At 45.6% G+C, this 18,176-nt stretch overlaps 1 protein-coding gene and 1 long non-coding RNA gene across 2 annotated transcripts in view; one reads left to right on the forward strand and one right to left on the reverse strand.

Moving 5' to 3' along the window:
• anxa3a (annexin A3a) overlaps positions 1 to 18,176 on the forward strand; it is a 114,588-nt gene that overhangs the window by 41,611 nt on the left and 54,801 nt on the right. The window contains exons 5-6 of the mRNA XM_085963242.1: positions 1,386 to 1,480; positions 3,482 to 3,595. Coding sequence (XP_085819368.1) covers positions 1,386 to 1,480; positions 3,482 to 3,595 — 209 coding nt within the window. The remainder of the gene's footprint in view (positions 1 to 1,385; positions 1,481 to 3,481; positions 3,596 to 18,176) is intronic.
• On the reverse strand, positions 1,212 to 16,948 carry LOC147122992 (uncharacterized). The gene is made up of 3 exons (XR_015073031.1): positions 16,428 to 16,948; positions 16,136 to 16,328; positions 1,212 to 2,139 (listed from the first exon to the last, which is right to left on the reverse strand). It is a non-coding gene; the product is annotated as an uncharacterized LOC147122992 (long non-coding RNA).

Below are 18,176 nucleotides of genomic sequence, written 5' to 3' on the forward strand. Positions count from 1 at the left end.
TGGAAATTCTACCTCCATATCCCTTTATACCTTCTTTTTCTGGAAACACATCTAATTGTCATTAAATTTAACCCATTTATATGGTCAGATTTATTTGGTCTCTCCTGATAAAAAAAGCATCTATCCACTTGTCAAGGCAATTCTCAAATGGAGGCCCAAAGCAGCACCCATGATGGAATCTCAAGTTAGCGTCAAAACAGAGCTCAAGGAGTTCCCTAACTCCTTCAGCTCTGCTTTAGTGCAACACCAGGTTTTCCACTTGGACTCTGCATTGGGACTCCCTTTGAGAAATGCAGTACTCCAATGTTGAGGACCTTTTATGATGGCAACTAGAATTCAATGAACATGCTGATAACCTAAGTTTGTGATGGATCAGCCCATATATTGGCCATCTGATACAACTGACTCTATCTGAAAGGTTTTGCTTTTCACTACTGACACTACTATCTGCTTAACATAATCTACATCATTTTATCTATTGTAGATAATTGACAGGAAAGACCAATAAAAATATTGAAATATTTCCAGTCTTTTAGCCATTTTTTAAGATCATGGTTAATGTTCGGTAGGAAGATTGCCATTGCTGAGGGTTTCTAATTGGGAAGTATCCATTAGAACCCCAGCTGGTCTATTCCCTATGGGACCATTAATGATTGAGTGATCTATTAAGCTGGAGAAGGAATGCCGAGTTTCCCTGGAGTAGTAACAGTAGCTGGGTAAAGAGGACACCTTGCCTGTAGGCAGTTATGGATTTCTCCCATCCCAGAGCAATTTGAAAATGTTGTAAACTTATGAATAGTTACAACAATTGCAGAACCAAGGCTAAACCCAGTAGCTTTCAATGTCAACAATGCACATCTCTGAAGACTATCCACTTTCTTCAAGGCATACAATGAAAATTCTGAACTAATTTTGCAGTTGTAGTTTAGCAAGTAATTAGGAGATGCATTATAAGTGTATCTTCATCCTTAATTATCAAACATATTGTTACTTCTGCTTTTCTCCATGACGTGGTGGTAGGGGAAAAAGTATATTATTGACAAATATGTATTTCATATTTAAGAGCAGCATATCCTACAGTTACATTTAAGAGTCTTATTGAATCATATTCCTCAGGTCAAGGAAGGGGAAATCTGGTACTTTATGTATCTGTATAATTTCTCACCAAAATACAAGAATATTTTTTTACTGGAAGTAATTGACTTAGCTGCTTGTAGACTGGGGATTTTATTTTGCTTTGTTACTGATTTTCATGTCAATATACAAATAAATGCTTCAAGAATATTTGCCTAAAACCAAGTGTTCGTTAACTCCTGCCCAAAGTTACAACATTCCAAGCACCCCTACTGAGACGCTGACTTCCATTTTTTTAAATCTAATTTTAGGAACTAATGAACAAGCAATCATTGAAATTCTGACACACAGAAGCAACTGGCAACGTCAACAGATCTGTAATGAATATAAGGGGACGTGTGGACGTGTGCGTATTAAGATTCACGCTGTTTAGATATTCTGTCAATGAGGATATAATTTTTGGCTCCATAGGATGGATTTTTGCCTTGAATTTAGTGCATGCAGATACAATTGTTGCTATGGTCGAATTATTGTATGTGGCCTGAATAGACAATTTTTTAAAAATGTTCTCCCTCTCTTTATACTTTATAACCTCACCCATCACGTATGTCAATGCCACTGTACTAATGAGCACGAGAATGTCCCAGTAATGATCCAAGATGACCTTCCTGATTCTGCTGCTTTTTTTCATATTTCTTATGGGTAATTATCTGATTTCCACCCGGGACTTCTTCATAACAGTATAACTAAGATTGGGAACTCACCATAATGGTGCATCGCGGACATGAACCCATATTCCATGGTAACTCCAAAATGCTGTACCTTCATATTGACTGAAATACACAAAACCTTTATGAATCTGGTTTATTCACTCCAGACCTAATTATATCGCTAAAGAAAATACATATCTTTTTCAGTTTACACACCGTTCTTCACATCAAATTCCTGGTTTGCTGGTATATTTTCCTCTAGTTGTCACCAACTTTTTCATTCACATTAGCAAATGGAGGAAGATATGTTCACTCATCAGGGGTTGTCTGGGGAATGGCCAAGGAAGAGGGGGACCTTTATTGTAAGAAAGTGTGAAAAGAATTAGTGACACACTTCCCACTGCCCAAGTGCAGAACACAATTGTCTGGGAACAGGTTTTCTGCCCACATTCTTCTTCCAGGGAATCATGTGAAACTTAAGAATGACAAAAATAACTAAATAATGGGGAATTAAAAGAAACAGTCCTGTCAGAACTCAACAGTGTGATCATTATTAATTTTCAAAGGACTAATTTTCAAAGACTGCATTTAACTTTATCTTCTTTGAGATATTCAGCAATTGCAATATAAAAGCAGGAATGTTATCGAGACTGTTGTTAAATAAATCTTGTGTTAGCAAGTGGTGTCCACCAATGCTCACAAAATTCATCAATAGGACTGTTGATTGGGTAATAATATTTTTCTGATTTATTCCAAAAATAGCAGATGCTATAATGGCACTTCTTAACTTCCCGGGGTGTAGAGTATTGCTATTTGATTGCAAAAAGCCGTCACAACCGACACTAACCTGTACCAGCGGTGAGGTGGAACACGGACGTGCCAGCAGTGCAAGCTACAGTATACTTACATTTGTTAGAACAGACCAGGTAGCAATAGATTTGAAATTGAAACAAGCTCTTTTATGCTCTTATCACCTCCTTAAATAAATGATCAGAGCATTTTGTTTATGAAGAGGTCAAGTGTAAGATTATATGATTAACTGATATACCCATGAACTAAACACTTGTGTGAGGTTAACATGTTATCGTTGAAGAGCAGGCAACTTGAGGCTTTTCTATCAGGGGCAAAGAAAAGCTAACTTAATTAAAGTGCCAGCTTGATCAGTGGTGGCACCTTTGCCTCGAGCCAGAAGGTTATATATTCAAGCCCCACTCTACAACTTGAGCATCTAGACAGACGTTTCAGTGCATACTGCATGAGTGCTGCATTGTTATCTTGACATAAACCTAGCATTGTGGATTGGCTGCCTGTTATAGAAACCGCCTGATTTTCATTTCCATTAATTTATCTTTCAGATTAAATTTTAACTGCAGCTCTGTTGGTCTGTCAAGTAGCTGTAAAAGATCCCTGAAGAATAGGGGTGTTTTCCTCATGCCCCGACCAACCTTCTTTACTCAAACAACATCACCAAAACTGATTAATTAGTTACTTATTTCATTGCTGTTTTGGGACCTTGCTGTGTACAAATTGGCTGCTGTATTTGCCTACAACACAACAGTAGCTACATTTAAAATTGAATGGTTGTGAAGTACTTTAGGATGTGCTGAAGATGTGACCAATCTTGTTTAAAATGATTAAATGGTTCTATTCTACGTTTTTATTACATCTTATTTGTCTGATATGTTTTTCTGTTTCAGGAACTAATTGATGATTTAAAAGGTGACCTCTCTGGTGACTTTAAAAATGTGATCACTGCTCTGGTGTTGCCACCAGCCCTATTTGATGCAAAGGAGCTAGGAAAAGCAATGGAGGTGAGTTTGTTTTTCTTTTACTTGCAAGTTTGTTCTTCTATATCAGTTGGGAAGTAGATTGTCAGCTTGTCAAAAGTATTGCAAACTTTTTTGCATTAAACTCTCTACATCACAAGAACATGGTTGTACTAAAGCATGAAGTTCATATTGTAAACAAAACAAAATAGAGTGAAATGCAGTTCTGGAAGATTTGCTTATATCCAGTTTGTATAGCTCTTCCAGTTTGATTCTGTTCAGATCCCACACTAGTTTTGTTCAGATTATAGGTGATATTAGCAAGCATTTAGCTTGTAGCAGCAAACTGCTCCTTTAGTAAATGTTTTATATCCCAGCACACAATATGTTAAAGTCGTGAACCAGCATGTCGGTTTGATATGTGACTGAGGGGCTTCTGTTAAGGGTCCGTGTAGCTTTGGAGTTCTGATTGCAGGAGACAGCAAAGTTCTGGGACTGCCTCCCTGGTGGAGTGGGGGCAGTGAAGACAGGGCTCCTTGGACATGCCCAGTAACTGGCACTGTCTGTATGCCATTGGGTAGAAGAGAGTCTGCTGAGCCCTGCTCTGATGAAGGCACACTTGTCCCTGCTCATGCCTATAGTAGTCATTTTCACCCTTATGCCTCCTAAGGGCAAGAGGATTCTCAAAGGAATCCTTTGCAGTAAGGACTGTTTCAACTTATAAGCCAACTTGCCTGAATGGTAGATGGTAGCAAAAAAAAGGGAAAATTAGCAGTAAAAATAGAATCATAAAATCATAGAAATTTACGGCACAGAAGGAGGCCATTCGGCCCATTGTGTCTGCGCCGGTTGAAAAAGAGCTATCCAGCCTAATCCCACTTCCTGGCTCTTGGTCCGTAGCCTTGCCGGTTATGGCACTTCAAATGCATATCCAAGTACTTTTTAAATGTGATGAAGCTTTCTGCCTCTACCACCCTTTCAGCAGAGCGTTCCAGACCCCCACCACCCTCTGGGTGAAAATATCTCCTCAATTCCCCTCTAATCCCCCTACCAATTACTTAAAATCTATACCCATTGGTTATTGACCTCTCTGCTAAGGGAAATAGGTCCTTCCTATCCACTCTATCTAGGCTCCTCATAATTTTATACATCTCAATTAAGTCTCCCCTCAGCCTCCTCTGTTCCAAAGAAAACAACCCCAGCCTATCCAATCTTTCCTCATAGCTAAAATTCTCTAGTCCTGGCAACATCCTCGTCAATCTCCTCTGTACCCTCTCTAGTGCAATCACATCCTTCCTGTAATGTGGTGACCAGAACTCTCATACCTCTCTGCTCTTATATTCTGTGCCAAGGCTAATAAAGAAAAGTATCCTTATGCCTTCTTAACCACCTTATCTACCTGCTCTACTACCTTCAGGGATCTGTGGACGTGTACACCAAGGTCCCCCTATTCCTCTACATTTCTCAGTATCCTACCATTTACAGGAAACTCTCTCTTAACTGGCAAAATTCAGGAGTAGGTTCAGGTAAGTTTTACTATATATTAGTGGCCGTGTAACCGGGGTTCCTGGATCTGTGGCCGTGTAACCGGGGTTCCTGCACCTGTGGCCGTGCAACAGGGACTCCTGGATCTGTGGCCGTGTAACTGGGATTCCTGGATCTGTGGCCGTGTAACTGGGGTTCCTGCACCTGTGGCCGTGTACGGGGCTCTCGTACCTTGGTAAGTATACCTCTCTGTAATCCGGACTTTTTGATCAACCGGCACCATGCCGGTCCCGTCGGTGCCGGATAAAAAAGAGTTTCCTGTATTGTGTATTCCCTTGCCTTGTTAGCCCTCCCCAAGTGCATTACCTCACACTTCTCCAGATTGAATTCCATTTGCCACTTTTCTGCCCATATGACCAGTCCATTGCTATCTTCCTGCAGTCTACAGCTATCTCCCTCACTACAAACCACATGGCCAATTTTTGTATCATCTGCAAACTTCTTAATCATGCCCCCAACATTTAAGTCTAAATCATTGATGTATACCACAAAAAGCAAGGGACCTAGTACTGAGCCCTGCGGGACCCCACTGGAAACAGCCTTCCAGTCACAAAAACACCCATCAACCATTACCCTTTGCTTCCTGCCACTGAGCCAATTTTGGATCCAACGTGCCACTTTCCCTTGGATCCCATGGGCTTTTACTTTTTTGACCTACCTGCCATGTCGAACCTTGTCAAAGGCCTTGCTAAAATCCATGTTGACTACATCAAACACACTACCTTTATCGACCCTCCTCGTTACATCCTCAAAAATTCAATCAAGTTAATCAGACACATCCTTCTCTTAACAAATCCATGCTAACTGTTGTTGATTAACCCGTGACTTTCTAAATGACGATTAATACTGTCCCTCAGAATTTTTTCCAACAAATTTCCCACCACCGAGGTTAGGCTGACTGGCCTGTAATTACTTGGTTTATCCCTTTGTCCCTTTCTAAACAATGGCACAATGTTAGCAGTCCCCCAGTCCTCTGGCACCATGCCTGTAGCTAGAGAAGATTGGAAAATGATGGTCAGAGCCTCCACTATTTACTGCCTTGCCTCTCTTAACAGCCTGGGATACATTTCATCCGGGCCTGGTAATTTTTTTACTTTCAAAGGTGCTAAATCTCTTAATACTTCCTCTCTCAATATGTTTATCCCATCTAATATTTCACATTCCTCCTCCTTAACTACAATGTCTGCATCATCCCGCTCTTCTGTGAAGACAGACGCAAAGGGCTCGATTTTGTCAATGGGGAGCTTTTGGAGGCGGGACTCCCACTTTTTGGGTTGTACTCCCGCCTCCATCGACGTGGCCAACCCATGCTATTTCGCCTTGATTGACCTTGTTAAGCCCAGCCAGTGGGCTCAGCAGGCCAATTAAGGGACACCTGGTTACTGGTGACGTCAGCGATTGACATTTCATCTGTCAAGAGCTTTTGACAGATGAAAAATCAGCGTTTGACAGCTCTGTGAAGCTGTCAAACACTGACAATCTGTCTTCTAACTTGAGTCCTTCTACTCAGACTCAGTTAGAGATCTCTCCAGACCAGAAAGCAGAGGCTGCAGCTTTTGACAGTTCACTGCCCATTCTGCTTTCTGTGCCGGTGGGCTGAGGGACTCCTGAGAACTGAAGGAAGGAAGCCTGCAGGAGAAAGTAAAGGTAAGTAAAACTTATTAAAACACTTTACACTTTCCTCACACACTTACCTGTACACACATGCACCCATCACTCACCTGCACAACGGACATCTCGACCCCTCCAACCCCTGCAGACCGACGGTCTGCCTCGCTAACTTGGCGTGGTTCGGAGCCATTGGGAAGCCCACACTTCAGGGCTAAAAATAGGGATTAGGCAAAAAACTGCCTGTTAACTACCTGTTAACAGGCAGTTAATTGGCATTAATCCCCTTCCCGCCTCGGGGAGGCGGCTCCCAGCACAGGTCGGGTATACGTCTCCTGGGACATTGGCACGGAGGCGGGTTGGGGGCGGGATGGGTTCCTGCCCCCCGATTCTGCAATTTTCCCACCACTCCCGCCTCCAAACCCGCCTCCTCAGGGCTTGGAAAATCGAGCCCAAAGTGTTCATTAACCACATTAATACCCATATCTTCCGCCTCCACACATAGGTTACCTTTTTGGTCTCCAATCAGCCCTACTCATTCCTTAGTTATCCTCTTGCTCTTTATGTATTAAAAAAACATCTTTGGGTTTTCCTTGATTTTACTTTCCAATATTTTTTCATGCCCTCTCTTTGCTTTCCTAATTTCCTTTTTAATTTCCCCCCTGTACTTTCTATACTCCCCTATACTTTCTGCAGCATTGAACTTTCAGTATGTGACAAACGCTTCCCTTCTTTTCCTTATCTTACCCTGTATACTCCTTGACATCCAGGGGGCTCTAGACTTGGGAGTCCCATCCTTTTTCTTCGCTCTAGACCCTCACTATCTCCTCTTTGAATGCCTCCCACTGCTCTGACACTGAATTACCTTCAAGTAACTGTTTCCCGTCCACTTTTGCTAAATCACAACTCAACTTAGTAAAATTGGCCTTTCCCCAATCGAGAACTTTTACACCTGGTCTATCTTTGTCCTTTTCCATAACTATACTAATTCTAACTGAATTATGATCACTACCACCAAAATACTCCATTTCCACCTGTCCAGGACCACCCCTCTCTTGTTGGACTTGCCTAAAAAATTTCTCCTAAATGCATTTTAAGAATTCTGCGCCCTTTATACCTTTTACACTCATTCTATCCCAGTTAATATTAGGATAGTTGAAATCTCCTACTATTACTGCCCTATTGTTTTTGCACTTCTCAGAAATGTGCCGACATATTTGCTCTTCTATCTCCCTCTGACTATTTGGGGGTCTATAGTACACTCCCTTCTAACATATCGGGCTGGATTTTCATTCAGGGGCGGGTTGGGGTTGTGAAATCCGCATTTCGTGTTATCCACACGAATATAAATCGATGTGGGAGATTGATGCTATTTTAACTTAATTGTCCAATTGAGTTCCAGCGTGTGGGAACCCTTGGCAAATTAGTGTTTCCAGTCAGAAAATCGCATCTTATGACGTCATCATTGCTGCTGCCTTTAAGGTCTGCAACAAGCCTTGCTTCTTCTGCAGGCTGCCAACCTTTTGGCATTTACTGTTAGAGGAACCTGGAGTCACAATGGCCAGCGACAGACCTAGGGCTGCTCACAGCTTCGACGATGTTGCCCTGCAGGCTTTAGTGGAGGGAGCAAGAGCTCAGAAGGAGGTGCTCTTCCCTTCATCAGGGAGGAAGAAGCCTCCCCAGCAGACCAAGGCAGTGTGGCTGCAAGTGGCAGAGGAGGTCAACTCCTTAACGGTTACCCGCAGAACCTGGATACAGTGCAGGAAGAGATTTCATGACCTTGTGCGTACTGGAAAAGTGAGTATGCATTTCCCATCACCCTCAATCTGATGCCCATTGCCTTCTCACCAGCACTCAGCTTTAGCAATCTCTTCCTCCACATCCCACTTGACACTGACATCCATGCACCCTTACCCATTCCCTTTCTCTCTATGCTCACTTTCACCTAACTATTCGACTATACAGCCCTCACACTCCCTATCACTGTGATGCTATGAAAACAACTGACAACACCCTTGGTCTTGCCACCTCACTCCATCTTTGTCTCCTTCTAAGTATCTATGCTATGGAATCTCTACACTCACTCCTTCATTCTCACTCAAACGCCACTTGTTTCCCTCATTGCAGGAAAAGAGAGCTCACAATAAAAGGGAAAGAGCCAGGACAGGAGGAGGGCCACCATCAGTAGCCCAGCTCACCCCCTGGGAGGAGGCGGTCCTGGAAATTGTCAGAGTGGAAGATGATGCGCAAGTGGGGGGATGGACAGACGGGTGTGTCACAGCAAGCTGGTGACAGAATAGTTTATCATCTCTCTCATTGACATTGCATGAGTCGCTGATAATGATTCTGAAGCTCTAACAGATGGACTTATGATCATCTGCAATATGCAATGTGCATGTAACCTTGACCTCACATCTCTAACTCTTTCGTATACTCCCCCACAGGAGCATCGAGAGCATCCGTCCCCACTGTCCAGGAGGAAGAGCCTGAGCTTCCAGACTCCTCAGAGGAAGCAGCAACCTCTGAGGGCGCAGTGTCAGCAGAATTCATCGCACCTAGCACCAGCGCAGACACTCACACCTCGGTGGGACCTTCGGGACATAGAGTAGTGTTGTCACCTAGTGTATCACAGCTCACAAGTGAGCATCAGCAGATTGTGGAGACAGGGACAGCAGTGGAGAGTCCTCATCAGAGGGCGCAGGACTCTGCCAGCTCAGCTCAGCTGCATGTCGACCCTCTGCCTCTGGGTCCATCTACAAGATCAGTGGTGCTGGAACTCCAGGAACACATGCAGGTTTTGTCTCCAGGGTTGCTGCGAGTGTGGAGCAAATGGAGGAGTCCATAGCGAACATGAGCAGAGCCTTTGTGGAGTCATTGGCGCATGAACGCATCACCATGGAAAGGATGGCAACCTCCATGGAGGTGATAAGTCACCAGAGTGCAGAAAACATGGTGAGTGCTCAGAATAGAATGACATCTCTGGGGGAGCGATGGGCATCTATTGAGCAGAGAAACCAGACCTTCATGGAAGTCCTTCTGAGTAGGACTGCCAGTGCAGATACGGGTCCCCATGGCTCCCCTGATGTGCAGCAAGGTGCTCTCAAGCCACTTGCAAGCGCTGAGGGGGACCTGACCCATGAGAGGGAAGTTGGTGGCAGACATCAAGGAAGTGGGGGCTCCTCTCCAAGTGCTCACACTTCCATGCCACTGCTGAGCCCTCGGTCAGAGCCCCACCAGAGTCCACACCCAGCTGAGATCGGCGTCTCAACCCCTGCACAGCCGCAGGAGCAGCAGACTGTTGATAAGCCTCACAGGTTCGCAACCCCAGAGGACTGCTCATTCTTGAGCAGTATGTAACTGAACCGACCAGGGGGCAAGCAACCTTAGATCTGGTCCTGTGTAACGAAACAGGATTAATTAAAAATGTCCTAGTAAAGGATCCCCTTGGAATGAGTGACCATAACATGGTTGAATTCCATATTCAATTAGAGGGTGAGAAGGTTGGATCTCAAACAAGCGTGCTAAGCTTGAATAAAGGAGACTATGAAGGTATGAGAGCGGAATTGTGTAGAGTGGATTGGGAAAATAGATTAAAGGGTAAGACAATACATGATCAGTGGTGTACATTTAAGGAGTTAATTTACAACTTCCAAAAAATATATATTCCACTGAGAAGAAAAGGGTGTAAAAGAAAAGACAGCCATCCGTGGCTAAGTAAAGAAATTAAGGATAGTATTCGACTAAAAACAAGGGCATATAAGGTAGCCAAATCTCGTGGGAGGATAGAGGATTGGGAAAACTTTAAAAGACAGCAAAAAATAACAAAAAGATTGATTAAGAAAGGGAAGATAGATTATGAAAGTAAATTAGCAAAAAATATAAAAACAGATAGTAAGAGTTTTTATAGTTATATAAAAAGAAAAAGGGTGGCTAAAGTAAATGTTGGTCCCTTAGAGGATGAGACCGGGAAATTAATGGTGGGAAATATGGAGATGGCAAAAACACTATGAATATTTTGTATCAGTCTTTACAGTAGAAGACACTAAGAATATCCCAACACTGGACAAACAGGGGGCTATAGGGGGGGGGAGGAGCTAAACACGATCAAAATCACTAAGGAAGTGGTACTCGGTAAAATAATGGGACTCAAGGCGGATAAATCACCTGGACCTGATGGCTTACATCCTAGGGTCTTGAGGGAAGTGGCGGTAGGGATTGTGGATGCATTGGTAATAATTTTCCAAAACTCCCTGGACTCAGCAAAGGTCCCAGCAGACTGGAAAACTGCTAATGTAACGCCCTTATTTAAAAAGGGCAGTAGACAGAAGGCTGGAAACTATAGACCGGTTAGCCTAACATCTGTGGTAGGTAAAATATTGGAGTCCATTATTAAGGAGACAGTAACAGGACATTTGGATAATCATAATTTAATAGGACAAAGTCAGCATGGTTTTATGAAGGGGAAGTCATGTTTGACAAATTTGCTGGAGTTCTTTGAGGAAGTAACATATAGGGTGGATAAAGGGGAACCAGTGTACGTAGTGTATTTAGACTTCCAAAAGGCATTTGACAAGGTGCCACACAGAAGATTATTGCTTAAGATAAAAAATCACGGGATTGGGGGTAATATTCTGGCATGGATAGAGGATTGGCTATCTAACAGAAGGCAGAGAGTTGGGATAAATGGTTCATTCTCAGACTGGCAATCAGTAACTAGTGGTGTTCCGCAGGGGTCAGTGCTGGGGCCCCAACTCTTTACAATCTATATTAACGATTTGGAGGAGGGGACCGAGTGTAACATATCAAAGTTTGCAGATGATACTAAGATGGGAGGGAAAGTAGTGAGTGAGGAGGGCATAAAAAACCTGCAAGGGGACATAGACAGGCTAAGTAAGTGGGCAGAGATTTGGCAGATGGAATACAATACTGGAAAGTGTGAGGTTATGCACTTTGGCAGGAAAAATCGTAGCGCAAGTTATTATCTTAATGGCAAGAAACTGGAAAGTACTGAAGTACAAAGGGATCTGGGGGTCCTGGTGCACGTAACTCAAAAGGTTAGTATGCAGGTGCAGCAAGTGATTAAGAAGGCCAATGGAATGTTGGCTTTCATTGCTAGGGGGATAGAATATAAAAATAGGGAGGTATTGCTTCAGTTGTACAAGGTATTGGTGAGACCGCACCTGGAATACTGCGTACAGTTTTGGTGCCCATACTTAAGAAAGGACATACTTGCTCTCGAGTCAGTACAAAGAAGGTTCACTCGGTTAATCCCGGGGATGAGGGGATGGACATATGAGGAGAGGTTGAGTAGATTGGGACTCTACTCATTGGAGTTCAGAAGAATGAGAGGCGATCTTATTGAAACATATAAGATTGTGAAGGGGTTGGATCGGGTGGATGCGGGGAGGATGTTCCCGATGATGGGTGAAACTAGAACTAGGGGGCATAGTCTTAGAATAAGGGGCTGCTCTTTCAAGACTGAGATGAGGAGGAACTACTTCACTCAGAGGGTGGTAGGTCCATGGAATATGCTGCCCCAAAAAGCTGTAGAAGCTACATCATTACATAAATTTAAAACAGAAATAGACAGTTTCCTAGAAGTAAAGGGAATTAAGGGTTACGGGGAGCGGGCAGGAATTTGGACATGAGTCTAGGTTCGGATCGGTCATGGCCCTGTGGGTAGCGGAGCGGGCCCAGGGGCCGTGTAGCCTGATCCTGCTCCTATTTCGTGTGTCTAATTCTGTTAGATTCAGGAGATGGTTCTGTGATAGTGGATTGGCGGTTAGGATCAGATCAGCCATGATCTTATTGAATGGCGGAGCAGGCTCGAGGGGCCGATTGGCCTACTCCTGCTCCTATTTCTTATATTCTTATGTTCTTATGTTAGGACGCCCGCCAAAGGTGTCGAGACAGGAGCAGCAGGAAAGTGAGCAAGGGGCCTCCACATCTGCTGAAGCCACAGGGCAAGCACCATGTAGGAGCATGCGTAAGAGAAAGATACTGCACAAATAGTCACAAGGGTAGTCACTTGGGTGAAATTTGATGCTTTATGTGAAAAAGCCATCAGATCAATAATGTTAATAAAAAATCTGATGGTTACTGCTGTAGTTGTGGCTTGTTTCATTTCGCGAATGGGACTTTCACATTGAGGGCTTAGGATTACTTGGAATTGTCATTATGGTGGTCCAATTGCTAGTAGTCAGCTGGTTCTTGGCCATTGTTGATGCTCAGGTAAGAAGATGCGAGGCAAAAGTCCTTGAGTGGCTAGGCTAAGCAAATCTGGCAAAGATGAGTGCGTTCCTTGCATCTCGGGCAGCTATGATCTCGCGTACTGCTGCTACTGGTTGATGGGCATCTACAAGATGTTCGTTTTCGCTCTCCTCCTCCTCATCTGAGGAGGATATGTGAGGAGCCACTTGGTCCTCAGGAATCTGCAAGCCACGACGATGTGCCATGTTGTGAAGTGCACAGCAAACCACGACGATTCTGGAGACCCTGGCTGCTGAGTACTGCAGGGCTCCACCTGATCTATCCAGGCATCTGAAGCACATCTTCAGCAAACAGATGGTTTGCTCGATAATGGATCTGGTGGACATGTGGCTGGAGTTGTAGCATTCCTCAGCTTCGTTGGCTGGCCTCCTCAACGGCGTCATTAGCCACATCCTCAGGGGATAGCCTTTGTCTCCAAGAAGCCATCCGTTAAGTTGGTCTGGCGGGCTGAAGAGCAGAGGCACACTAGACTGGCGCAGTATGAAGGAGTCATGGCAACTGCCAGGGTACTTGGCACAAACATGCAAAATTTCCTTCTTGTGGTCACACACCAGCTGAACGTTAAGGGAGTGGAAGCCCTTGTGGTTGACAAAAATACCCGGATTGCGGTGGGGTGCCTTAAGGGCCACATGTGTGCAGTCAACAACGCCCTGCACCCTGGGAAAGCCTGCCAGATTAGCTAATCCAACCGCACGCACCGTGACACTTGCTTGATCCTTGGTGAAATGGATGTGATTGTGCGCGATGGCCAAGAGGGCATCGGTTACCTGCGTGATGCAAGTGTGTGCAGCAGCCTGGGAGATGCCGCTGATGTCTGCTGCTGATCCCTGGAATGAGCCTGAAGCAAAAAAGTTGAGTGCCATGGTGATTTTGACAGCCACTGGTAAGGGTTGTCCACCTGGTCCTCTGGGCTCCAGGTCTTGTTGCAGCATTGCGCAGATGTCACCCACTACCTCTCGCGAAAGTCGGAGCCGCCTTTGGCACTGCTGCTCAGACATGTTGATGTAGCTGACCCTGTGTCTGTAGACCCTGTTTGGGGGGTATCTCCTGCACCAACGGGCTTCCATGCGCTGGCCCCTTCTGGCCTGTGCAGCTTCAGGTGGGTGAGCAGCAGCTTGGTGCTCCTGTTGTTGCTGCTGATGTTGGTGCTGCTGTTGTTCCTGGTCCTGCTGGTGCCACGGCTGGTCTTTTTCCTCATCTAATGCCCAGAAAGGAAGGAAATAAATGGCTCCCATGCTTCTGGTATATGCCTCAGTTGAGGAAGCGCTGAGTGAAGGTGGCGAGACGGGTTTCCCAGGAGGTCACACTGGAGATGTGTGTCAGGCTCCAAACTTCCATAGCTGTGGTTATGCCTTCTAAAAGTTCCCCCAGACCTGAAACAACTAAGTCCTGCCACCTGCAAATGATGGCTGATCAAATCTCCTCTTTAATGGTGGAGCTGCAGCTGAGAGTCAGCAATCCACTTGTGCTCCTGCCAGGTTTCACCATCGTGTTTCAGAACAGGCATGTTTCATGTGGGAAAAGGGTTAAACTCACAAAGGCCTTTTAAAATGGCATTATAGAGCCAATTTAGTGGTTATTAAGCACCTTAACGGCCTATCCCGCCTCTTGGAGACGGGACCACTAGACACGAATCATTTAAAATTGCATGGAGGCAGGATGGAGGCGGGCTTGGACCCGCCCGCCAGTTTATGCAATTTTAACCCCTCACACGCCTCCAATCCCACTTCCACGGCCCAATGAAAATCCTGTCCATCATTTCTTCTCACAGCAGTAATTGTTTCTTTAACCAATATTGCGACCCCCCTCTCCTTTTTTTTATCCCCCTCTCTATTTCATCTGAAAATCCTGTAACCAGGAATGTTGAGCTGCCATTCCTGCCCTTCTTTAAGCCATGTTTCAGTAATAGCTATGATATCTTACTTCCACTTGTCTACCTGTGCCCTCAGCTCATCTGCCTTGTTCACTAGACTCCTTGCACTGACGTATATACCATTATTAAACACTGACAAACTGCCTCGTTGTCTATTTTCTAGCCTTTGCTTCCCCTGCCTTCCAAACTTACCTAGTAATTTACTGCCTTCCATTTCCAGCTTTGCTTCTCTCCCTACTAAATCTACACTCACATTCCCCTCCCCCTGCCAAGCTAGTTTAAGCCCTCCACAATAGCACTAGCAAACTCCCCCACAAGGATATTGGTCCCAGCTCTGTTGAGGTGCAACCTGTCTGGTTTGTACAGGCCCCAATGCCTCAGGAATCTAAAGACCTCCCTCTTGCACCATCTCTCCAGCCACATATTCATCTGCTCTATCCTCCTATTTCTGTACTCACTTGTGCATGGTACCGGGAGTAATCCGGAGATTACTACCTTTGAGATTACTAATTTTTTTCCTAGCTCCCTAAATTCTGCCTGCAGGACCTCATCCCTCTTTCTACCTATGTCATTGGTACCGATATGGACCACAACCTCGGGCTGTTCACCCTCCCCCCTCAGAAAGTCCTGCAGCCGCTCAGTGACATCCTTGATCCTGGCACCAGGGAGGCAACATACCATCCTGGAGTCACGTCTGCGGCCACAGAAACGCCTGTCTGTTCCCCTAACTGTTGAATTCCCTATCACTATTGCATTATTGACCTTTCTCCTCCCCCCACCCCCCAACCCTCGTACAGCTGAGCCACCCGTGATGCTGTGGACTTGGCTCTGGCTGTACTCCCCAGAGGAACCATTGCTCTCACCAGTACTGAATACCAGTTAGAGAGTGAGATGCACTCAGGGGACTCCTGCACTACCTGCCTGGTCCTCCTTGTCTGTCTGGCGGTCACACATTTCCTCTCTGCCTGCTCACTCTTAAGCTGCGGGGTGACCACCTCCTGAAACGTGGTATCCACGTAGCTCTCAGCCTCGCTGATGCACCGCAGTGACACCAGCTGCTGCTCAAGCTCCGAAACCCGGTGCTCGAGCTCCTCCAGCTGACGACACTTCCTGCACGTGTGGTTGTCCAGGACACAGGAAGCATCCTGGACTTCCCACATGGCACAGGATGTGCATTCGACAGGACTGTGGTGCCCTGCCATGCCTCTATTTATTAGACTACTAACTAAACTTCCTAGTCTAAACCCACTGCCCTAACTTAGAGAGAAAAAGAAAAAGGTAATACTCACCAACCAATCATTTAACCACTGTCCTGTGACGTCACTCTTTGATTTTTTTTTGTTGTTTCTTGGCTTCACCAAATATATCTTGCCGCCTCCCGTTCAGGTCCTCGCTCTGTCCTGGGCCTTCTCCGCTGCTCTATTTATGCTCCTGCTGCCTCCGCTGCTGCTGGCTCCCGCTCAGGTCCGCGCTTTGTGGAGCCTTCAAAAAAAAATGAAACCAATAAAAAGATAGCAAAAACTAACCCAAAAGTCCAAAAAATTCGACTTTATTGTAACTTGCAATAGCACGGGATCTTACAGCGTCAGGAACGTAAGCTGGAAACACCTGTTTGCAAGTTCCACTTGTTTTCTAGATTTTATTATGCTGGAGGAGTTCGTTCCCAAACCAATGGGAAATACGGAGTAGGGAAGGCTCGTCCTAATTTGCATAATTGTTGGCCTTTTAATGAGGTGTGTGCACTCCAGCACTGCCCAGCCAGAAAATATCAGACAGCACAATTCCAGCACTCGGATTCAGTGACTAATATTCCACTCCACTCTCATCCAGCCACTGGTGTAAGAGAGCGAAGTGAAAAATCTCCCCTTGCATCAATCATCTTGGGGGGATTTTAACCCCAAAAAACAGGTGGGTTGGGGTCGGGTGGGAGGTGAACATGTTAAAATCTGAATCCTGACTCCAACATGCCTCCAAACTGCCCACTTCTAGTTTTAATGGAGGTGGGACAGGGGTTGGGCAGCCAACCCACTCGCAGGAGGCTTGTTGACACTTTGGGCTGGATTTTCCTAAGCCCCTGGAGTCGGGTTGGAGGCGTGTGGGTGATAAAAATCGGAGATCCGGGGGTCCCGACCCCATCCCGCCTCCAACCCGCCTCCATGTCAATTTCATAGGAGTCGGGTTCCCGACAAGTGCTGGAACCCGACTCCCAGAGGCGGGAAGGGATTAAAGGCAATTAAACTGCCTGTTAACAGGTAGTTAACAGGTAGTTTTTTGCCTATTCGCGATTTTTATTGCAGGTTTGTGGGCTTCCCGACAGCTCCAAACCACGAAAAGTTTTCGAGGCGGGACGTGGGTCTGAGGTCTTGGAGGGGTCGAGATGCCCAGTGTTCAGGTGAGTGAGGGGTGCAGGAGTGCAAAGGTAAGTGTTTTGCAAGTGTTTAAATAAGTTTAACTTACTTTTACTTACCTTTACAGGAGTCCTGCATTCCGGTGTCGGGAGTCGGCTGCAAGAACCACAGAAGCTCCGATTTTTAAAAAAAAATCAGCTTCTTTGTTTCTACAGCAAAATGATTTTAAAGTTATCCTGAGAAAGGACTGAGGCTGAATTAGCAGTTTTTCAGTGCTTGACAGCTTCAAACAGCTGTTAAACACTGATATTTCATGTGCCAAAAGCTTTTGACAGATGAAATGTCAATCTCTGACGTCACCTGTTGCCGGGTGGCCCTATGGCCTGCTGAGCCCACAGGGCGGGCTCAACAAGGTCAATCAGAGGAAAATCCAGTGGGTTGGCCACATCTCCATGGAGGCGGGACAACAAGCCCGAATGTGGGTTTCCCACCTCCAACCCGCCCCCGTAGCAAAATCCAGCCCTTTAAATATTATAATGCGGCTATGTGCCTCATTTTGAAGCTCCATTTTAAATTTAACACTGGATGGCTGGGTTTTCCTGGCCTCAGGGAACCTGCCAGCTAAAGGAAGGTGAGGACTGTTGGATCCAGGAGATAAGTACCTTTCCACTTACCTGCTGGATCCAATGTTCCTGCCCCACAATCGGACCACCCCCCAACCCTTCCAATCTCCCTCCGACCCCACCCCACCGCTCCGCCCCCCCACCCCCGACGAGGCCTATGATCTCCAATATCCCTTCCAACGATCTCCAGCTTTCTGAGCCCGCTGACCATCTCCAGCCCCTGATCCCTCTGACGATCTTCAGCCTTCCAACCCCTCTGACCTCCATCCTTCCGACCCCCCCCCCCGGTGATCCCCAGCCTTCCGACCCACCCCCTGATCCTGGCCTTCTGCCCCACCCCCACCCTGATTCCTCCCTCC

Source organism: Somniosus microcephalus, chromosome 2 (assembly GCF_052327205.1).
Source record: "Somniosus microcephalus isolate GS21.2 chromosome 2, FLI_Smic_1.0, whole genome shotgun sequence".
NCBI lineage: Eukaryota > Metazoa > Chordata > Chondrichthyes > Squaliformes > Somniosidae > Somniosus > Somniosus microcephalus.